Here is a 24,556-nt window from a genome sequence, read left to right as displayed (position 1 = left end):
CCATAAAACCTCCCCAAACCCGGGCAATGCCAGGTACCCCCGTTAGTCTTTTATAAAGGGCAAATGTCTGTGTGTGTCTGTGTGTACTTGTGTACCTAAGAATTAGCCAAAAAGATTAATTCTGTGCTGGTCAACTGAGTCGTTTTTTGCACGGAGGGGTCAGTTTTTTAGCATCGACATTTGTGCAAAGTCATTCACACCTAGCGATCTCAACATACGTTTAAAAGATCTTATTTCGAAGGCCATAACATGTTTGCATTTTTACCCTCTTTTTCTTCTTCGCGTTACAGGTTCGAGTCTGGCTACCGCGGCTAATTTTTTTTTTTTTTTTTTGCACTCACATGGGTACTCACTATTTTGATTAAAGAAAAGTATTTTTTTTTTTTTTTAGGGCTGGGGGTTGGTTGCTCAATAGTCTTAGTATACCACCTCTCTCCACCCGGGCAATGTTGGGTACCCATGCTAGTTATAATATAAATCTCACAAGTTTGAATTATTGTTGAGTTATATATCTCTCTCTGCCATTTTCTTTTTTAGATAGTTTTCAAAATGGCAAACAAGACAGCCGCTCTTTGGTTACTTATAAAATTTAAAAATAAAACTACTTGATTAATTTATGTGATTTTTGGAGTATGATATTTTTTTTTGTTTCGTCACGCCTACATACGTCATATAAATTTTTTTAATGAAGAATTTGTAGGCATTTATAATGGGCAAATGTCTGTGTGTGTGTGTGTGTGTGTGTGTGTGTGTGTGTACCTAATAATTAGCCAAAAAAGATTAATTCTGTGCTGGTCAACTGGGCCGTTTTTTGCAAGGAGGGGTCAGTTTTTATGTCAACATTCTTGCGAGTCATACTCCTACCAATCTGTAATACACTTAAACTTTCAATCTTTGTAAAAAATAAATTTCCAAAAATCCATGAAAAATCCAGATGCATAAGTACTGACCACACGTTGAAAACAAGCGGAAACATAGCTGCCCATAACGCTGACCGCAATGTGAAGTCGAAACATTTGCTTCATATTCCTCAATGGCTTACTAAGTATCGCATAAAGTTATTGACTATTTACCTAAACTTTTTTTTTTTTTTTTTTTTTTTACACAGTGGTCACCACTTATCAAGGCCCGGAAGCCACTCAGGGATAAGGGTTATTGCAAGTACATTACGTTAGTGTGGAGATTTGATGAAGTGTTTACTTAAGGGGGCGGTTCATTAGGAATTTATTAACGTTGGACTTGAACACATCCAAGTTGTAGTCAGGTGGGAAGCAGGCAGACGGAACAGAGTTCCACAGGCGTGCAGTTCTAAGAAAGAAGCTTTGTTCATGGAATCCGCGTTTTGATTTAGGCACAGATATAGAGTGGGGGAAATTTTTCACAGTAGATTCAGCTAGACGGGTGTTTTTCGTCAAAGGTTTTGGTTTCAATTCTAGCTGATGGCAGACAAGTCAATATAATAATTTTTTTTTTTTTTTTTTTTTACAAAGCAGTCAACACTTATCAAGACCCAGACGCCACTCGAGGATAAGGATTAATGAGTATACAGTAGTCAATGGGATAATATCTTAGTAATCGTTAGTAGTGGAAATTTGGTAAACTGGATTACTTAAGGGGGCGGCTTACATTGTTTACATTGGACTTGAAGACGACTGCATTGTAGTCAGTCAGAAAGCAAGAAAATGGAATAGTTTCACAAGCATGCAATTCTAAGAAAGAAACTTTGTTCATGGAATCTATGTTTAGGTTTAGGCACGGATAAAGAGTGGGGAAATTATTGAGAGTGGTTTCAGTTAGACGAGTGTTTTTCCTGAAAGTTAGGCCAGGAGGGACCATAGATTGGGGCTCAGACAAGCACTTGTCTTGAAAATAACGATAAAGCAGAGACAGGCTCACAACGTCTTTTCTGTTGGGAAAGAGGTTGCAGGGAAGAGAAAAGGGTATTCCCCACTAGATTACAAAGTCTATTTTGAACTCTGTCAAGGCAGGATAAGGCCATTCTCGCAGCTCCTACTCAGATGTGGCAACAGTATTCAAATTTCATGATTAAAAAAAAAGAAAAAAAAAGCCATACAAACCGATGATAAATGGTTCTTTTCTTGTGATTTTTTACCAAAATGGCCACTTTCCACTGTTGAAAGGCGTGATGCTTTGTCTGCTTCACAAACTTGCGCCACCGCGAAGGAGCTTGGCACATTTGCACTTGAGACGAATCCTTTGGTTCCGCTTTGGAGGCTGTCCACTCGTAGTCATATTCTACAACCCAGGCACCGGTCTTGGCGCTGTCGTAGATAAACTGCGGCGTCAGAATCCACAGACCTACAAGAAAGAAAACGACGCAGAATCAGAAAATAGAGTAAAAAAAATTTTTTTTTTTTTTTTTTTACACTTGAGAGTAAAGGTTAATCAATGTACAGTGATAGAAATTGGCTAACAAGAATTTGTTTACATTGGACTTGAAGATTACCATGTTGTAGTCAGCCAGAAATAGGCTAGCAGAACAGAGTTTCACAGCTGGACGTTCCTGAGAAAGACGTTATTAAGTCGCATAAAGCAGAATCCAGTCATTTTTGTAACATTTTTAAAATTTTGAATATTGTTTACTAATATTTAACAAAAACAAGATAAAACAATGTTGTTTTATCTTGTTTTTGTTAAATATTATTTGAAGCATGTTTTTAAGGTTGCATGCGTAATCTACATATCTACAAAAGTGAACGTGTCTGTGTACATTTCTCTACACAATAACTCTGTCAATTTTCAGTCTACAAACTCGAAATTTGATATACAGGGTACTGAGATTTGGGAAAATCTTTGTAATCCGTTTTCGGACAGAAATTTAGCTGCTAAGAGGTCAAAGTTCAACGATTTGACCTTTGAGAACCATACCAAACTCCTCCGCCAATTTTGGATCTAAACATTTGAAATTTTACATATAGGTTCCTTAGACATGGATCTAACTTGATTTGAGCCCCAAACAATAAATTTTAAGGAGTCATAATAGGGGTCAAAGTTAAAAAAATTGACCGCTTTTTTTTTTTTTTTTTTTTTTGCTCTACATACACCTTCAAACACTCGGGCAATGCCGGGCTGAAATGTGTGTGTGTGTGTATGGGTGTAGCTCAGAGGCTAAGAAATAAGGGTAGTGAGTTGCAGGTTTTGGTTTCGATTTTAGGTGATGGCATCCAAGTCATATATATTTCTTTTTTTAGTTTTGATCTCACCACTATATATTAGGTATAATATAATAATCAATAGAGAATGGTCTCTAAAAAAAAAAAAAATGAAATTTGCATGAATTAAAATATCATATTTAACATATCTTACGACTGGGCAAGCCGAGCTAGTAAAATACATAAATAAAAAAAAAATTTAAAAAAAAAAAAAAAAAAACTTACCTCTTGCACAGCTTGTGAGAAACTTTTCGCCACACATGAATTTGTCACAAATCAAGTGTGTACATTTCGAGTCAAAGGCCTAAAAAGAGTAAAAATAATTATTTTATATAGGCACCTTATACAGACGAGATGTTTTTATCACTTTTGGCCATCCATATACAGAGTAGAATGATAAAAATTGTCACCCTAGAAAAGACTACATGATTTCATTTCCATTTGATGAAAACCAGTTTTCTTTCGTTTTTTTTTTGTTTTTTTTTTGCAGACCATCTACTAGTTGGCCAGTTGTGTACAAATCTTAAGAGCGATAGGAGCCTTCTATCATCTCTGAAAGTGACACAATGTTCAACGAGCAAGATCAGAGATGCGCCACTGTACAACTGATGCTCTCTACCGATCCATATTATGATAACAGGATCCTCAAAATGTATCGCTGGATTGCCACAAATATCAGGGACATTCCCAGGGTGATAAAAACAAAGTTTCCAACAATGGTTATGGTCTTTGGTGTGGTTTCAAGTGAGGGCCACATCATGCCACCGCACATCTTCGAAGTCGGTTTGAAAGTCGACTCCAAAGTGTACCCAGATGTGCTGAAGAGTGTGGTGATCCCCTGCTGAAATCAGGTGGCCGCTGGAAGACCATGAACGTGGCAGCAAGACTCTGCGTTGGCCCACAAGCGCAAAGAGATCCAGGTTTGGTTTCAGAAAGAGTGCTACAACTTTATACCCTTCTCTCACTGCCTCCCCCCCCCCAACCTGAACCTGCTGAACTACTTTGTTTGGTCATACGTCAAGAACATCACCAACATGACCTCCTACAATACCAAAGCCAGCCTGATCGCCGTCATCCACTGAGTATTCACTGAGCTCCTGCTGGCACTTGTGGATAAGGCATGCTCCCAGTTCCATACCTGTATCAAGGTGGTGATTGAGGCTGAAGACGGCTACATTGAATAAATGTCAGCTCTACTACATAATCAAGTCAGCTAAATTGATTTTTTCAATAAAATTTTTTAAATAAAGCTGTAATGCTGTTTTGTTTTTATGGCCATTTTTATCATTCTACTATGTGTCTATTATATAAAGAGCAGTTGTATGTGTATGGGTATATGTTTAGATGAAAGTTCTAAATTACCAAGTGGCTTTATGCCTTGTCTGGAGTAAATTCTATTTGGGGCTTTATGGACAAATTTATTTTTAGCTGACCTTTGATAACTAAATATGTTTGTTTACTAACCAAATAGAAAAGTTACTAGCCAAATCTATGTGATTTTTGGAATATGACATTTTCGTTCAATGACGAGTACATTAAGATTTTTCTGTATTTCTTTTAATGCAATTCTGAATATACATTGAATTTTATCTTGAGATATAAGCAGTAAAAATTATAAAGATGATTTTTAAACAGCTTTTGTTAAAAAAAAAAAAAAAAAAAAGGGTATTTTGTTTTATTAAACTTTTGTTTAAATAATTTGACTTTGCACGTTTTATTTAAAAAAAAAAAAGGGTTGAAAAACATTTTTCCATCAGTAATAAGCTTGGGAAAATTGCTGGTGAAATAAAAGTAAAGACTATTGTTTTATTAAACTTTTTATTGTTTAAATGATTTTATTTTACTCATTTAATTTTTTTAAAATGGTTGAAAAACATTTTTCATTCAATAATAAGTTTTGGAAGATTGCTGGTGAAAAAAAATGGTTGAAAAACATTTTTCATTCAATAATAAGCTTTGGAAGATTGCTGGTAAAAATAAAATGGTTGAAAAACATTTTTTTCATTCAATAATAAGTTTTGGAAGATTGCTGGTGAAAAAAAATGGTTGAAAAACATTTTTCATTCAATAATAAGTTTTGGAAGATTGCTGGTAAAAATAAAATGGTTGAAAAACATTTTTTTCATTCAATAATAAGTTTTGGAAGATTGCTGGTGAAAAAAAATGGTTGAAAAACATTTTTCATTCAATAAGAAGTTTTGGAAGATTGCTGGTGAAAAAAAAATAGTTGGTTGAAAAACATTTTTCATTCAATAAGAAGTTTTGGAAGATTGCTGGTAAAAATAAAAATGGTTGAAAAACATTTTTTTTCATTCAATAATAAGTTTTGGAAGATTACTGGTAAAAAAAAAAATGGTTGAAAAACATTTTTCATTTAATAAGTTTTGGAAGATTACTGGTAAAAAAAATGGTTGAAAAACATTTTTTCATTCAATAATAAGTTTTGGAAGATTGCTGGTGAAAATAAAAATGGTTGAAAAACATTTTTCATTCAATAATAAGTTTTGGAAGATTGCTGGTGAAAAAATAAAATGGTCGAAAAACATTTTTCATTCAATAATAAGCTTTGGAAGATTGCTGGTAAAAAAAAAAAATGTTGAAAAACATTTTTCATTCAATAATAAGTTTTGGAAGATTGCTGGTGAAAAAATAAAATGGTCGAAAAACATTTTTCATTCAATAATAAGCTTTGGAAGATTGCTGGTAAAAAAAAAAAATGTTGAAAAACATTTTTTCATTCAATAATAAGCTTTGGAAGATTGCTGGTAAAAAAAAATGGTTGAAAAACATTTTTCATTCAATAATAAGTTTTGGAAGATTGCTGGTGAAAAAATAAAATGGTCGAAAAACATTTTTCATTCAATAATAAGCTTTGGAAGATTACTGGTAAAAAAAAAATGGTTGAAAAACATTTTTTCATTCAATAATAAGTTTTGGAAGATTGCTGGTGAAAGAAAAAAATGGTTGAAAAACATTTTCCATTCAATAATAAGTTTAAATAATTTAACTTTGTTCGTTTTATTACAAAAAAAAAAAAGTTGAAAAGATACTTTTCACTCAGTAGTGAGCTTTGGAAGTTTATCAGACAATCGCCAAAAGATAAGTGTTTCATTATTTCTAGTCGTCATTTTGAAAAATCACTCACAAATGCGACTGTTTTACTCGCAACGTAAAGCCCTGTTTAAGATCAATCTTTCTAACAATACCAATTTTGTCAATGTTGGTCACCCATGTCGAAAGTTTCTGGCAGACACACACTTTGCATTTTATATAATGTGCCTGGTATTGCCTGGGTGTTTGGAGGTGTATGTTGAGCAAATAAAAAAAATAAAAATGTGGTAGTAGGCAGGCAGGCAGGCTCGAACCCATACTGCAAAGGAGGAAAAGAATGCGAAATTGTCAAACTGGAAGTGACGTAGGTTTAAATTAAGGCTAGTCAATCGAAAAGAGGGGATGACTTTCAAAAATATCAGCGAAAAAAGCGACCCCTCCCTGTAGAAAAATGCCCAATTGAGGGTAGAGGAATTAATGTTTTTAGCCAATTTTTTTATATTTGTTATCCGAAGGGTCAACTTCAAAATGATACCAATCTTGTGAAAATCTGTCATCTCTGTTGAAAGTTTTAAGCAGACATACAAACAGACATACACACTAACAGAGAGGTGAGATATATATAACAGACTAGCGGGGGTGCCCGGCGTTGCCCATGTGTTTGGAGGTGTGTAAAAGAATGGGAAAAAAAAGTTTTGGTAGGTAGGTAGGCTCAAACCCGAAGCCTTCAGGCGAAGGTGGAAAAGAAAGTGTGAAAACAACTTGACATCTTACTGCTCGGCCAGGACGTTTGAAAAGCATTAGAATTTAATGATGAAAAACTTAAGTGACAGGTGCGTGGATTTAACGAGGTCAAACATCACGCCATAGAGAGAATGAAATTCCATAATTAACTTTTGCTGCGAGGCAGTTTGTTTGGTTTTATTTCCCCAACTTTGGCTGCGTGGTATTTTTTGGGGTTTTGTTTCCCCAAGATGTTGCGGGGGGGGACCGGCTGAAAAAAAGCCGAACAAACAGGAGAGGATATGAAATAGCAAGAATTTCGTAAAAGTCGATGTAAATAAATCTAGACACGACGTGCATTCGTAAATCGTAGATATTACGATATAGGGTGTATATAAAAAGTTCTAAAAAAATAGTACCCCCCCCCCCCCCCGAGAAGCCCGGCAAAAAAAAAAGCCTTTGCTGGACATACAAAAATGTGCACACCACTTTCGCCTTATATATATATATATATATATATATATATAGACTAGCGAGGGTACCCAGCATTGTCCAGGTGTTTGGAGGTGGGAGTGGGGGGGGTTAGATCAAAACAACCCTGTTTTGGCAATGTGTTTGGAGATGTAAAAGAACAAAAAAGTTTTGGTAGGAAGGTAGGCTCGAACCCAAATCCTTGACACGAAGGTGGAAACAAAAAACAACCCAGACACCTACCCATCTCAGCCACGAGGGAAGAGGACGTGAAAGCTGCCTTAATTTAACGTTTGTAAAGTGAAATTGACAGATGCGAGAAAGTTAAGTTGCATGATGCTTGACCTTATTAAGGTCAAGCTTAGTTAGGCGCTGCAAGCCAGTTTCTGTATTCCCCACCCCAGCATTCGCTTTTTTTATACTGAAAAACATAACGAAAACGTGGCGATCGAAAAAAAGTCTCGAAAATAATGCGTAAAAGTCGAGTAAATTGAAGATAGACGCAACCCCCATTCTTAAGTTGTAGATATTATGATTTAGACAGCATATAAAAAGTTTTAAGAAGGAGTGACCCGACAGAGAAGCCCGGCGAAAAAGGCCTTTGGCAGACATACACAAAAAGTGCACACACTAACACAAATTTTCGCTTTTATATATATACTAGCGAGGGGTACCCGGTGTTGCTCGGGTGTTTAGGTGTGTGTGGGGGGGGGGTTAAAAAAAAAGTAAGTATGAGGATCAAACCCGAACCCTTGAGGCAAAGTTGTAAATTAAAGTGTGAAAAAAAAAAAAACGTGCGACGTTAACCATTGCCCCACCGCGAGATGCTAACGGAAACACGTTTGAATTTATTCAATTACTTGGATTTAGCAAGTGCCCATTTTAATGAGTAAATGAGGTCAAGTTTAACTGCGGGATAGTATTCATTTATTGCTAGACGCTTTTTTTCCCTCCCCCAAGATGTTATAGGAAAAAGACTAATCCACATGCGGCAAGCGACAAATATTGAATATTTATCTTCCCGAAATTGAGCAAATTAAATAGACAGGCGAGCTTCATTGTTAACTGTGAGATATTACGATTTATATGTGATATAAAAAGTTTTAAAAAGTTGTGAAGCAAGCGACCGCTTCTCTGAAAAAAGCCTTTTGCTGACATACAGAAAAAGCGAACACACATACATACATTTTCACTTTTATATATATAGACTAGCGGGGGGTACCCGGCGATGCCCGGGTGTTTTGAGGTGTGTGTGGTTTTGGGTAAATCAAAACTCCGGGGGGGGGGTTAAAATAAAAAAAATGTTTTGGTAGGTGAGTATGAGGATCGAACCCGAACCCTTGAAGCAAAGTTGGAAATTGAAGTGTGAAAAAAAAAAAACGTGACTTTAACCACTGGGCCACCGTGACATACAACAGGATCACGTTTGAATTTATTTAAGTATTGACAGGTGGCCGCAATAAAAGTTAACTCTGCTGCTTCTATTTGACCTCATTAATGAGGTCAAATAGAAGCCACGCAGTTAACTTGGGTTTGTTTACCCAACTTTGTTTTTCCCCCCAACAGATGATGTTGGGGAAGGGAAAACCAGCTCCCCATTGTCCAGATTGAATAGCAATTGTCTGATATAAGAGGAGTTTGTTCCCACATTGATCAAAGCTGATTGCTTCTGGGCGTTTCCCGGCGTGATGCCGAGACACAACTCGGTTTGAATTTAGTTTCACGTTATTTATACTAAAAAGCAGGACAAACAGGGGACAGAGCGAAATAGCGCGAATCTCATAAATCTTAATTTAACGTTTATAAAATGAAATAAACATGTGCGATAAACTTAAGTCATGTGATGTTTGACCTTGAAACATGACGCGGCTGCAAGCCAGTTTTCGCTTGTTTTATACTGAAAAGCAAAAGAAATATGCAGCGATTGAAATATCTGGAAAAAATAGCATGTGAAAGTCCAGCAAATTAAATACACACGTGACCCCCGTTCTTAAGTCGTAGATATTATCATTTAGACGTGATATAAAAAGTTTTAAGAAGAAGCGAGCCGAGCAAGAAGGCCGACAAAAAAAGGCTTTTTCAGACATACACATATTTTCGCTCACATATATATATATATAATATATATATATATATAATATAATATATATATATATATAATATATATATATATATATATATATATATATATATATATATATATATAATATAATATATATATATATATAATATATATATTTTTATATATATATATATATATATATATATATATCAAATACATAATATATATATATAATATATATATTTTTATATATATATATATATATATATAATATAATATATATATATATATAATATATATATTTTTATATATATATATATATATATATATATATCAAATACATAATATATATATATATATATATTTTTATATATATATATATATATATATATATCAAATACATAATATATATATATATATATATTTTTATATATATATATATATATATATATCAAATACATAATATATATATATATATATATTTTTATATATATATATATATATATATATATATATATATCAAATACATAATATATATATATATAATATATATATTTTTATATATATATATATATATATATATATATATATATCAAATACATAATATATATATTAAATCCCCGAAACAGTGTTTCATGGTAAACAACTGATGATCCCTTGAAAAATAAATTATTGGTATTATAGTAAATTCGAGAGCGAGTTGATGCAGTGATTGCAGGTGATTAAATGACTTACTGACTAGATGGTTTTCTAACGAATGATAAAAAAAAATATTTTTTGTATAGTTTTAAAGGTTAAAAACTTCAAAGACATATATATATATATATATATATATATATATATATGAGAGAGAGAGAGAGAGAGAGAGAGAGATAGATAGATTATACCAAGATTTGTCAATCACAACTTAGCTTGCCCAGGCTCCTAAAGCTACAACCTTGCTTGCTTGAGTTCCTAAGGCTACAACCTGGCCCAGATTTAGACCTATCCATGTGTAACATGCAATATCTTCAACCATGTTGCCAAATATATTAGCCAATCATCTGCCAAATGATCTACTGAATGGCAACAACCTATCACGATACGCTAACCCAATACAGGATACGAAAAATACTTCCAAAATAAAAGCGAGAGGACCAATTAGCATCCCTTGTCATTTCCCTTCTGATTTGTTGTGCAACGGCCAGTCAGTCCGCAAATACATTATTCATCAGTGCCACAGCTGCCTCTTTCAGTTCGCCAAGGGTCAGGTGATTGTCGACAGCTGCACCACACAAAAATGCACCAACTGGTGCAATGACAGACGCTCTTATTGAACAACGTCTGCCCGATAGGGAGGATGAAAATAAAACGGCCAAGCAAACACGTGTTTTGACTGGAAATTACAAAATGTAACAACTTGTCGAAAGAGAGATACACGGAATCATGGATGACCCCCCCCCCACTCAGAGTCAGTCGTGTTCGGTGATATGTCATTCATCTCGGCAAGCATCCATCAATTGCAAACATAAAAAAATGCTGATTTTGTTGCCTTCCGATAATTGGGGGGAGGGGGGGGGTAAAGAAGTTTTTTTTTCTTCCAGAAAGAAAAAGTTTTTAGGAAAATGATTTGAAAGTTGGAAAAGTACAAAAAAAAAAAAAAAAAAAAAGCAATAATGAAACCAGAAAAAAAAAGAATGGAAAAAAAGATACAGAGTAGGATAAAAAGAAGAAAGAAAAGAAAATAGGGAAAAGAAAAATAATGGGGGGGGAGAAAAGAAAGGAGGAAAAAAGGGTGAGGAAAAAGGAGAGAAAAGAAAGAAAAAGGAGAGGAAAGAAAGAAAAAGGAGAGGAAAGAAGGAGAGGAAAGAAAGAAAAAGGAGAGGAAAAAAGGAGAGGAAAGAAAGAAAAAGGAGAGGAAAAAAGGAGAGGAAAGAAAGAAAAAGGAGAGGAAAATAGGAGAGGAAAAAAGAAAAAAAGGGGAGAAAAGGAAAAAAGGGGAGAAAAGAAAAAAGGGGAGAAAAGAAAAAAGGGGAGAAAAGAAAAAAAGGGCAGAAAAGAAAAAAGGGGAGAAAAGAAAAAAAGGGGAGAAAAGAAAAAAAGGGGAGAAAAGAAAAAAAGGGGAGAAAAGAAAAAAGGGGAGAAAAGAAAAAAGGGGAGAAAAGAAAAAAAGGGGAGAAAAGTAAAAAGGGCAGAAAAGAAAAAAAGGGGAGAAAAGAAAAAAAGGCAGAAAAGAAAAAGGGGATAAAAGAAAAAGGGGATAAAAGAAAAAAAGGGAGAAAAGAAAAAAGGGAGAAAAGAAAAAAAGGGGAAAAGAAAAAAAGGGGAAAAGAAAAAAGGGGAAAAAAGAAAAAAAGGGGAGAAAAGAAAAAAGGGGAGAAAAGAAAAAAGGGGAGAAAAGAAAAAAGGGCAGAAAAGAAAAAAGGGCAGAAAAGAAAAAAGGGGAGAAAAGGAAAAAAGGGGAGAAAAGGAAAAAAAGGGGAGAAAAGGAAAAAAAGGGGAGAAAAGAAAAAAAGGGGAGAAAAGAAAAAAGGGATAAAAGAAAAAAGGGGAGAAAAGAAAAAAGGGGAGAAAAGGAAAAAAGGGGAGAAAAGGAAAAAAAGGGGAGAAAAGAAAAAAAGGGGATAAAAGAAAAAAAGGGAGAAAAGAAAAAAAGGGAGAAAGGAAAAAAAGGGCAGAAAAGAAAAAAAGGGGAGAAAAGAAAAAAGGGGAGAAAAGAAAAAAGGGGAGAAAAGAAAAAAGGGGAGAAAAGAAAAAAGGGAGAAAGGAAAAAAAGGGCAGAAAAGAAAAAAAGGGGAGAAAAGAAAAAAAGGGGAGAAAAGAAAAAAGGGGAGAAAAGAAAAAAGGGGAGAAAAGAAAAAAGGGGAGAAAAGAAAAAAAGGGAGAAAGGAAAAAAAGGGCAGAAAAGAAAAAAAGGGGAGAAAAGAAAAAAAGGGGAGAAAAGAAAAAAGGGGAGAAAAGAAAAAAGGGGAGAAAAGAAAAAAAGGGGAGAAAAGAAAAAAAGGGGAGAAAAGAAAAAAAGGGGAGAAAAGTAAAAAGGGCAGAAAAGAAAAAAAGGGGAGAAAAGAAAAAAAGGCAGAAAAGAAAAAGGGGATAAAAGAAAAAGGGGATAAAAGAAAAAAAGGGAGAAAAGAAAAAAAGGGAGAAAAGAAAAAAAGGGAGAAAAGAAAAAAAGGGGAGAAAAGAAAAAAAGGCAGAAAAGAAAAAGGGGATAAAAGAAAAAGGGGATAAAAGAAAAAAAGGGAGAAAAGAAAAAAAGGGAGAAAAGAAAAAAAGGGAGAAAAGAAAAAAAGGGGAAAAAAGAAAAAAGGGGAAAAAAGAAAAAAGGGGAGAAAAGAAAAAAGGGGAGAAAAGAAAAAAGGGCAGAAAAGAAAAAAAGGGGAGAAAAGAAAAAAGGGGAGAAAAGAAAAAAAAGGGGAGAAAAGAAAAAAAGGGGAGAAAAGAAAAAAAGGGGAGAAAAGAAAAAAGGGGAGAAAAGAAAAAAAGGGGAGAAAAGAAAAAAAGGGGAGAAAAGAAAAAAAGGGGAGAAAAGAAAAAAGGGGAGAAAAGAAAAAAAAGGGGAGAAAAGAAAAAAAGGGGAGAAAAGAAAAAAAGGGGAGAAAAGAAAAAAGGGGAGAAAAGAAAAAAAGGGGAGAAAAGAAAAAAAGGGGAGAAAAGAAAAAAAGGGGAGAAAAGAAAAAAGGGGAGAAAAGAAAAAAAGGGGAGAAAAGAAAAAAAGGGGAGAAAAGAAAAAAGGGGAGAAAAGAAAAAAGGGGAGAAAAGAAAAAAGGTGAGAAAAGAAAAAAGGGGAGAAAAGAAAAGAGGGCAGAAAAGAAAAAAGGGGAGAAAAGAAAAAAAGGAGAGAAAAGAAAAGAGGGCAGAAAAGAAAAAAGGGGAGAAAAGAAAAAAAGGGGAGAAAAGAAAAGAGGGCAGAAAAGAAAAAAGGGGAGAAAAGAAAAAAAGGGGAGTAAAGAAAAAAAGGGGAGTAAAGAAAAAAAGGGGAGTAAAGAAAAAAAGGGGAGTAAAAAAAAAGGGGAGAAAAGAACTTTTTAAAGTTTTGATTTGTTTATTTTTCATTGACATTTAACTGATAACCAATACATCAGAATATGATGAGGGTCAGAATGAAATGTGACTTGCAAAAAAATGTCCCACCTACAAACAGTCTTTCATCTATGTCGCTTGTCCTTTTATTATCGTCAAATGTCCTCAACTTTCTTTCCAGCCTTTGTTCATGGTTTCAAAAAGCAGGTCAGTAGGCTGGTTTGCTCTGGCCGACTTTTTCATTATGTCAGTCAGAGCTTCCCCCGGACATTATGACATCATTATGATGCATTCCTCAGCTAGTCCCAGATCCCCAGGCTGATCCAGACATTATGATGCACCTCCCAGGCCAGTCCCGGATCCTCCTTGCTCTCTCCAACAATACGTGGGCGATAGTATCAAACTCACCTGACATTAATTCATTAGTTTATTCCATTTTATCAATCTTTTTTGTTTTCTTTACATCATATAATCACTACTCATCAAGGCCCGGAGGCCACTCAAGGATAAGTGTTAATGGGTACTGTAATAGAAATTTGATAATTTATATTAGAGAACTTGTTCATGTTGGACTTGAAAACGATCATGTCATAATCAACCAGGAAGCAGCTCCGTGATATTGTTTTCTATAGACGAGCAGTTCTAGAAAAAAAAAACTCTGCTCATGGAAGTTTTGCTTAGATTAAGGCACAGACAGAGAGTAAGGGTAATTGTTGACAGTTGTTGTAGCTAGTCGAGTGTTTGCTGTGAAAGACTTACTGAGGGAAACCATAGAGTGAAGCTCAGTCGAACACCTGCCGTGAAAATAATGATGGAGAAGAGAGAGAGAGAGACTAGCAACATCTCTTTGAGAAACAGGCTGCAAAGTCGGTTTCGTACCCTGTCGAAGCAAGAAAAGATGCTCTGAGCAGCTCTTTTCCAAATGTGGCAACACGGCTTAATGTTCACGAGGAACACGATTTGAAACAGATACCCTGAGTGCATTGCCAAATGCTGCTGCGAAGAAGGTGCGCTCTCTCTACCGTGCCAGAAAGCTACTTATGCCTGGAAGTATCCTGTACCTCTACAAGGCCACCATTCACCGAAGTATATAGAGCATTGTTATCACATTTGGATCAGTGCATCTGCTACTAGTCTCTCCCTTTTAGATAGGGTTCAAAAGAGAGTCATCAGCTTAATATGTCCGGTACTGTCAGCTAGGCTTCAACCACTGTCCCATCGACAAAATGTTGCATCCCTCTGCCTGTTTTACAAGCACCTTAACGTTACTTGCTCCGACAAACTACAAGCGCTAGTACTACCTCGATGTAAATACCCATCAAGCAGCAAAATCCCACCCCTACACAGAGATTCCTAGATGTAAGAAAGCCTTCTACTCTAACAGTTTCTTCCCTAGGACTGCTAAACTTTGGAATTCATTTCCGGGTTCCTGTTTCCCCGACTGTTTTTTTTTTTTTTTTTTTTTTTACACAGTGGTCACCACTTATCAAGGCCCGGAAGCCACTCAGGGATAAGGGTTATTGCAAGTACATTACGTTAGTGTGGAGATTTGATGAAGTGTTTACTTAAGGGGGCGGTTCATTAGGAATTTATTAACGTTGGACTTGAACACATCCAAGTTGTAGTCAGGTGGGAAGCAGGCAGACGGAACAGAGTTCCACAGGCGTGCAGTTCTAAGAAAGAAGCTTTGTTCATGGAATCCGCGTTTTGATTTAGGCACAGATATAGAGTGGGGGAAATTTTTCATAGTGGATTCAGCTAGACGGGTGTTTTTCGTGAAAGGTTTTGGTTTCAATTCTAGCTGATGGCAGCCAAGTCAATATAATAATTTTTTTTTTTTTACAAAGGAGTCAACACTTATGAAGACCCAGACGCCACTCGAGGATAAGGATTAATGAGTATACAGTAGTCAATGGGATAACTAAAGCCCACACACATACACACTATCCAAAACACCTACTACCATAAACACACATGCAAAAATTTTCAAAATGCCACCAAGACAAAAAAAAAAAAAAAAAAACGAAATCACCTTACACACAAATGTATAAAATACAGACACAATATCCCAAACCCAGCACACACACAATATCTCAAACCCAGCACGCACACACACACACAATATCCCAAACCCAGCACACACACACACAATATCCCAAACCCAGCACACACACACACACACAATATCCCAAACCCAGCACACACACACACACACACACACAATATCCCAAACCCAGCACACACACAATATCCCAAACCCAGCACACACAACCACACACAATATCCCAAACCCAGCACACACACACACAATATCCCAAACCCAGCACACACACACAATATCCAAAACCCAGCACACACACACACACACAATATCCAAAACCCAGCACACACACACAATATCCCAAACCCAGCACACACACACACACACACAATATCCCAAACCCAGCACACACACACACACACACACACAATATCCCAAACCCAGCACACACACACACAATATCCCAAACCCAGCACACACACACACAATATCCCAAACCCAGCACACACACACACAATATCCCAAACCCAGCACACACACACACAATATCCCAAACCCAGCACACACACACACACACACACACACAATATCCCAAACCCAGCACGTACGCACACACACACAATATCCCAAACCCAGCACACACACACACAATATCCCAAACCCAGCACACACACACACAATATTCCAAACCCAGCACACAACCACACACACAATATCCCAAACCCAGCAGACACACACACACATACAAACCCAGCAGACACACACACCCACACAAACCCAGCAGACACACACACCCACACAAACCCAGCAGACACACACACCCACACAAACCCAGCAGACACACACACCCACACAAATCCAACACACACACAAGAATATTCCAAACAGAATGCACACACGGATAAGCATATCCAGAAATAAACACGCCACATGCACACACATATCGACGCAACATGTGTAAACGCAAGAAATGAACAGATTACCTCGCTGTTAATAATTTCTCCACCAAGTTGTCGGATGATTGGTGACAGCTTTCCGCATTCTGACTCTGAAAATCCTGACAACTGAATAACAGGGTTTTTCATCATTACCTAGCAAACAAAAAAAAAGGCGAAAATTAAGGCAATAATTAAGGCAAGTTCACATTAATCTCTGTACCTTAAAAAAAAAAAAAAAAAAAATATTTAAATAAATAAAAAAAAAAAAATTTTTAAAAGCAATAATTAAAGGACTACTATTTCAGATCATGTCTAACAGAGGACTGTGGCGAGTTAAGCAGGGAGATGTCTGTTCACATTACATTTAAACATCTGTAGCTTAGCACAGTCAGGGGAGCAGGAAACAGGGAGGGAATTTCTAGCAGTCTGAGGGAAGAAACCATCTGAGTAGACAACTTTTTGGCAATCCAGAGACAGGATCTAGGAACATTGCATATTTTTTTTTTTTTTTTTTTTTTTATTTCAGCAAATCTAAATATTATGTACTTGCTGTACATCCAGTTTCACAAAAATAAATCATCATCATCGCAAACATTAATTATAAGAAACGAATTATCTCCCTTTATAGTCACTCTTTATCAGTTAAAAACCATGAAAACCATTTCGTCTCCAAAATTTAACAGCTCTCTGTTTACGGTTTTAAATAGGCTATTTTATTTTATAATTTAACAAAAGTCATGTTGAGAAGAAGACTTTTTTTTTTTTTTATAGTTTCTTTTTAAATTAAAAAAAAAAATTTGCAAGTGAATTGACATCTGTCCCTTTATCATTTATATCAAAAAAATATTTAGGGAAAAACAAAAAAAAAAAAAAAAACAATGTGTTGTGTGTTGAGTTTTCATTGAAAAAACAAAATCTAAATTTTTTAAATCAATTCTTTTTAACTTTAAACGGTTAAAAAAAGAATTTGCTAAAAAAAAAGTGTTTTAAATTCGTGCTTATTTGTTTTATTTTATGTTTTATTTATTCATTTTATTCATAATGTGCTTAAAAATTTTTTCAACTACCGTGGAATTTCCACGAGTTTTGCTTGTAATAACAAATAGCAAAAGATAAGAAAATGACATAGAAGTGAGAAACGTGTATGTAATTAGATGTTCTAACATAGCACATATGACGCATGTGTGAGTAAATCATTAGCAGCAGCAGAAGGATAGCTGACTAGCGAAAATATTAGCAGCAGCAGCCGAAGGATAGCTGACTAGCGAAAATATTAGCAGCAGCAGCAGAAGGATAGCTGACTAGCGAAAATATTAGCAGCAGCAGCCGAAGGATAGCTGACTAGCGAAAATATTAGCAGCAGCAGCCGAAGGATAGCTGACTAGCGAAAATATTAGTAGCAGCAGCAGCCGAAGGATAGCTGACTAGCGAAAATATTAGCAGCAGCAGCAGAAGGATAGCCGACTAGCGAAAATATTAGCAGCAGCAGCCGAAGGATAGCTGACTAGCGAAAATATTAGCAGCAGCAGCCGAAGGATAGCTGACTAGCGAAAATATTAGCAGCAGCAGCCGAAGGATAGCTGACTAGCGAAAATATTAGCAGCAGCAGCCGAAAGATAGCTGACTAGCGAAAATATTAGCAGCAGCAGCAGCCGAAGGATAGCTGACTAGCGAAAATATTAGCAGCAGCAGCCGAAGGATAGCTGACTAGCGAAAATATTAGCAGCAGCAGCCGAAGGATAACTGACTAGCGAAAATATTAACAGCAGCAGCCGAAGGATAGCTGACTAGCGAAAATATTAGCAGCAGCAGCCGAAGGATAGCTGACTAGCGAAAATATTAGCAGCAGCAGCCAAAAGATAGCTGACTAGCGAAAATATTAGCAGCAGCAGCCGAAGGATAGCTGACTAGCGAAAATATTAGCAGCAGCAGCCAAAAGATAGCTGACTAGCGAAAATATTAGCAGCAGCAGCAGAAGGATAGCTGACTAGAGAAAATATTAGCAGCAGCAGCCGAAGGATAGCTGACTAGCAAAAATATTAGCAGCAGCAGCCGCCGAAGGATAGCTGACTAGCGAAAATATTAGCAGCTGCAGCCGCCGAAGGATAGCTGACTAGCGAAAATATTAGCAGCAGCAGCCGCCAAAGGATAGCTGACTAGCGAAAATATTAGCAGCAGCAGCCAAAAGATAGCTGACTAGCGAAAATATTAGCAGCAGCAGCCAAAAGATAGCTGACTAGCGAAAATATTAGCAGCAGCAGCCAAAAGATAGCTGACTAGCGAAAATATTAGCAGCAGCAGCCGAAGGATAGCTGACTAGCGAAAATATTAGCAGCAGCAGCCGAAGGATAGCTGACTAGCGAAAATATTAGCAGCAGCAGCCGAAGGATAGCTGACTAGCGAAAATATTAGCAGCAGCAGCCGAAGGATAGCTGACTAGCGAAAATATTAGCAGCAGCAGCAGCCGAAGGATAGCTGACTAGCGAAAATATTAGCAGCAGCAGCAGAAGGATAGCCGACTAGCGAAAATATTAGCAGCAGCAGCCGAAGGATAGCTGACTAGCGAAAATAGCAGCAGCAGCCAAAAGATAGTTGACAAGCGAAAATATTAGCAGCAGCAGCCATTTAGCGATATGCAAATCAGCAAGTGTGCATTGGCTTGTGTGAGAAAAATGCGAGAAAAAAAAACACCACGTGTACAAGGAAGAGAAGCAGAGTACGACCGGGGATGATGGACTTGTGAAAGGTGAAAGTGTGATGGCTTGAAAAGATACTTTTAAAAAGCACGCTATGTGATATACCAATATCTGTATGTGATGCGGCCAAGCTAATCAAAATCCTTGATTCCAGTAAAGCAACCGGCCCTGACGGTATTCCAATTATAGTACTCAAAAGACTTCAACCAGAACTAGCGCCCATACTTACAAAACTGTTTAAATGTTGTCTTAAGGAGAATTGCTTCCCATCTCCCTGGAAAACCTCATCAGTATGCCCTGTATTTAAGAATTCAGGTGATCGCTCATCTCCCTCTAAGTACAGGCCAATAAGTCTCCTGTGTGTCATGAGTAAGTTGCTGGAATCTGTGTTAAATAGAGAAGTAATCAACCATCTCAGCAAAAATAACATTCTTAGTGACATGCAATATGGTTTCCGTTCTACTAGATCTACAACACGTGCCTACAGTTATATCTCATACGATTGGTGAATCTCTAGACGGAGGCTTCCTTTCTAGGTCAATTGCTCTTGACATATCTAAGGCCTTTGATAGAGTATGGCATGAAGGTTTACTTCACAAGATCTCTAGCTACAGTATAGCTGGAAATGTTTTCTCAATTATTAAATCATTTCTTTCTGATAGGTTCATAAGAGTAGTGGTTGATGGGCAAAAATCAGAAGCTCACAGTATTAATGCTGGAGTCCCTAAGGTGTCCATCCTGGGCCCAACTCTCATCCTGATCTACAGTAATGATCTTCCAAATCACATCCTTACATCATTCGTAGACATTTATGCTGATGACACTACTATCTATGGTAGCACATCTAAGACCATAAATGACTAAGTTCTCTCTGATTCTCTCTCCTCTGATCTTGAGCAGGTGGTACAATGGGGAAAGAGGTGGCTTGTTACTTTTAATGCATCTAAGACCAAGCTTTTATCTTTACATCATACACGCTCTGATCCCCATCTGGTATCAATTGAAATGAATGGCTCTCATCTTGGAGAGGCCTCATGTTTTGACAAGCTTCTAGGCTTGACCTTTACTCCTGATCTTAAATGCAACACATACATTAAATCCGTTGCCAAGGCCGCTGGAAAAATGGTGGGATCCTTCTGTCGATCCAGTAGATATCTCACTGCTGATGCAATTCTCTATCTATATAAGAGCCAGGTACGTCCAAGGATGGAATACTGTTGCCATATCTGGGCAGGAGCTGCTAGAAAGGACTTGTCCTGCCTTGATAGAGTTCAAAACAGACTTCATAGCCTCGTAGGAGATGTCCTTTTCTCTTTCCTGCATCTCACAGAAGAGATGTTGCCAGTTTGTCTCTGCTTTATCGTTATTTTCATGGCAAGTGCTCGACTGAGCTCCAATCTATGGTCCCCCCCCTCGCCAAACTTTCACAAGAAACATCCGTCTAGCAGAAAACACTATCAACAATTCCCCCCCTCTTTATCTGTGCCTAAACCTAAAAATAGATTCCATGAACAAAGTTTCTTTCTTAGAACTGCACGCCTATGGAACTCTCTTCCATTTGCCTGCTTCTCAGCTGACTACAACTTGGTTGTCTTCAAGTCTAACGTAAACAAGTTTTTGATGAGCCGTTCCATATAAGTTAACAAATTTACCGAATCTCCATTATTAACGATTACTATATTGTCCAATTTCTACTGTACACTCTTTAATCCTTATCCTCGAGTGGCCACTTGGCCGTGATAAGTGGTGATGCCTATGTAAAAAAAAAAAAAAAAAAAAAAAAAAAAAAAAAAACCCTTTATGGCAGAGCGTTGTATAACGCATGTGCAAAAATGATTTTTGGAAGATGAAATGCGTTATTGTTGGAAGAACTACGGATAAATGCATTTCATTTGTACTTTAAAAAAAAAAAGGGGGGGGTCCAGAGTCGGATTTTTATTTCCTTCCTTTTTTTGTTTTTTTTTTGTTTGTTTGTTTGTTTGTTTCGTAACAGCCACGATACAATGTGAAGAAGTGGTCACACGTTTTTATAATTGAGATGAAAAATGTTTTGAGGTTTCGTTTGATTTACGGATTTATACATAACTTAAAGGACACATCTCAGTCCGTCACTTGTCAAATTTTTTTGTAAATCAATTTTCTCACCAACTGTACCATAACATTTAATTGAAACACGCTATGCAGGTAATTTCATAGCAGATGTCGCAATCCTCATTACATCAAAAAAAAAAAATTAAAAAATAAAAATTAAAAAACGAGAATCATAAAATCAAAATAATAAACAACACAAAGATACTTGTAAAATCCAGTTGCAACTTTAACACCACTAAAGTTCGGAGTTTTTACCAACTTAACGCGAAAATAAAATTCAAGATGGCAACAACAGTTCAAAAAAGGCCAAATAGTACGATTAATTTAATATTGTTTTCTATATTTAAAAAAAATTCTAAAGTAATTATTTTTTTTTAGATTATAATAGCAGTTCAGCCCGGCTTTGCTCAGGCCTTATGTACTCTTCATAACTTAATGTGCATATGTATGTGTGTGTGTGTGTCTATGAATTTTATTAGAAATATATTATTATATTATATTTAAACCAAATTCAGATTTATAATTTTATTCTATTTTATTTCTATCTTTAACCCATATTAATTTTCTTATCAAGTAAATGCATGCCTTTATTTTAATTTTTTTCCAGATACATCTGCCTTACTTTTAATGCTAGCTTTATTTATGGTGTCTTTTACATATACTAAAAACTCTTCCCAATACTTTGCTGATAAGGAAACTTTGTTTGTTAAAAATACTATATGTAAAAATTATTGTCCGTGGCTTAATGTCTACCACAATAAAAACATTGTTTTCCGAAACGATCGTACAAATTATTGTTTTTGTTGTTGTTCCTTCTTATGAAACGGATTTTTAATTTAATTCTAATTTGAATTTTAAATTATCAATCACATTACTGAATATTAAATTAGCTCTAGGGTATTTACCTATCGAGCTTATTATATATCTAAATTACAACAAGCACTTTTTCTTTCCCTGTATTTTAATTAAACTAGTAATTTCACTATTACATTAAAATACACTCTGCTCTTTAGACTATTGTTCTAATCTCCTTTAAATTATATATATATATATATATATATATATATATACATTAAAAAGTTTGATCCATGTCCAGATAACCTACATCTAAAATTTCAAGCGTTTAGACCCAAAATTGGCAGAGGAGTTTGGTAGAGTCTGCAATGGTCAACTCTTTCAACATTGACCTCTTGGCAGCCTAATTTTCGCCCAAAAACGGATTAAAAAGCTTGCTGCATTTCTGAATACCTTTTATGTAAAATTTCAAATGTCTAGACTCAAAATTGGCTGAATAGTTTGCTAGAGACCGCAAAGGTAAAAATATTTTTAATTTGACCCCAATTTTGACCCGTTAACATTTGTTTTAGGCTCATATCAAATTAAAAGGTTTGATCCATGTCCAAGTGACCTACATCTATAATTTCAAGTGTTTAGACCAAAAATTGAGGAAGAGTTTGGTAGTTTTCAAAGGTCAAATCGTTGAACTTTTGACCCTGTGACAGCCAAATTTCTAGCCAAAAACTGATTAAAAAGATTTTCCCAAATCTCAATACTCTTTATGTCAAATCTCGAATCTGTAGACTGAAAATTGACAGAGTAGTTTAGTGAGGGAATGTACACACACAGACAGCCACTTTCACTTTTATATATAGATTTGGCAAATTATAAGCAGAGACTAAAACAACTGATTGATAAAGAGACCGTGTAGACTAAGTGCCAGGATTGTTCACTGTATTTTTTATTACAAACTATACGTTCTCATCCAGCATTAAATTACTGAAAATATAGTGTAAGGGCAACGTCAGCTAAGAACATAATTTAAGCAAAAATCTTAATTTTTTCTTAATTATGTCCCTTGAGAATCTATAGCAGTTACTGACGATGTTATTCTCAAACTTTCTATAAATCTGAAACAATCATCAAGACTCAATATACACACACTAAACAAATCGATTAAAATATTTTTGCTATATATTAGTGTTGGGACGGTGAATCAGAATTTACAAAAAAGCGGAACTTTTAGGGTATCGGAATGTGAAAAAAAAAAACACTTTAAAATAAGTTAAAATAAAAAAAATTAGATAGGTAGAAGAATAACTTATCTTGCTTTTGGTAACATTTATTTGTTGTGTATTCATTTTTTCACCATTTTTTTTTTTTTTGACTATTCTTGGACATTACCCAATTGTCTATCAATTACATGTATCACAAAAAAAAAAAAAATTTAATTGTACCCAACTCTTTCACAAAAATGTCAACAATTAGGTGAAAATGTAACATTGATTAATCCTTATCCTTGAGTGGCCTTTGGGCCTTAAAAATGTTCCATGGGAGTATGAAATTCACAAACAATCCCCAGTTGCATACAATTAGGTGAAAATGTAACATTGATTAATCCTTATCCTTGAGTGGCCTTTGGGCCTTAAAAATGTTCCATGGGAGTATGAAATTCACAAACAATCCCCAGTTGCATGCATATCCCTATTAGGGGAGATGACGACATAAGGTTTTTGTAACTTTTACAGCAAGGTGTCGATGTCCTCCTACATACAACGCCTGGAATTCCCAAACTGGTCACCCATTTAGTAATGATCAGACTCAACGTTGCTCAACTTTGGTGATCTAACGAGACCCGATGTGTCACGTGATTACGCCGTACATATATAAGATATATATTTAAATATCCTTTTGGGATATGGAATTTTATAATAGCTATATACAGACAAAATTTTAAAACAACGAATTAAAAAGTGAAACATTAAAATACTACTCATGGCCTGGTTCAACGTTGCTTAACTTTCTTGATCTAACCAAAACCAGTGTGTCAATATGATTATGATTGTAAATCGAAAAAAATACCGATGCACAAGTCACACAGAGGTGAGAAATACAATTACATGTGAATTGATCACACATTTTTTTTTTTAAATATTGAGGTTAAAAATATTTCAATGTTTTTTTTTTATTTTTCTATAAATATAAAAGCGAAAATGTATGTATGTATGTTCGCTTTTTCTGTGTGTCTACAAAAGGCTTCTTTCAGAGAAGCGGTCGGTTCACAACTTTTTAAAACTTTGTATATCACATACAAATCGTAACATCTCACACTTAACAATGAAGCTCGCCTGTCTATTTAATTTGCTCGATTTTGGGAAGATAAATATTCAATATTTGTCGCTCGCCACATGTGGGTTAGTCTTTTTCCTATAACATCTTGGGGGCGAGGAAAAAAGCGTTCAGCAGTAAATGAAATCCCGCAATCAAACTTGACCTCATTAACTCATTAAAACGAGCAGCTGCTAAATCCA

At 35.6% G+C, this 24,556-nt stretch overlaps 1 protein-coding gene across 2 annotated transcripts in view; it reads right to left on the bottom strand.

Annotated features, from left to right (window-relative positions):
* LOC145269130 (uncharacterized) overlaps nt 1-24,556 on the bottom strand; it is a 267,872-nt gene that overhangs the window by 180,793 nt on the left and 62,523 nt on the right. For both annotated transcript variants that reach the window (XM_080124733.1, XM_080124734.1), the window contains exons 2-4: nt 16,507-16,614; nt 3,399-3,477; nt 2,079-2,319 (exon numbers count right to left, since the gene is read on the bottom strand). In XM_080124733.1, coding sequence (XP_079980859.1) covers nt 2,079-2,319; nt 3,399-3,477; nt 16,507-16,611 — 425 coding nt within the window. In that variant the 5' untranslated portion in view covers nt 16,612-16,614. The remainder of the gene's footprint in view (nt 1-2,078; nt 2,320-3,398; nt 3,478-16,506; nt 16,615-24,556) is intronic.

The sequence above is a fragment of the Euprymna scolopes genome, chromosome 45 (assembly GCF_053919585.1).
Source record: "Euprymna scolopes isolate OS-2025 chromosome 45, ASM5391958v1, whole genome shotgun sequence".
Lineage (NCBI taxonomy): Eukaryota > Metazoa > Mollusca > Cephalopoda > Sepiida > Sepiolidae > Euprymna > Euprymna scolopes.
Note: the sequence above shows the minus strand (reverse complement) of the source record. Positions and strands in the feature narration are given on the sequence as shown.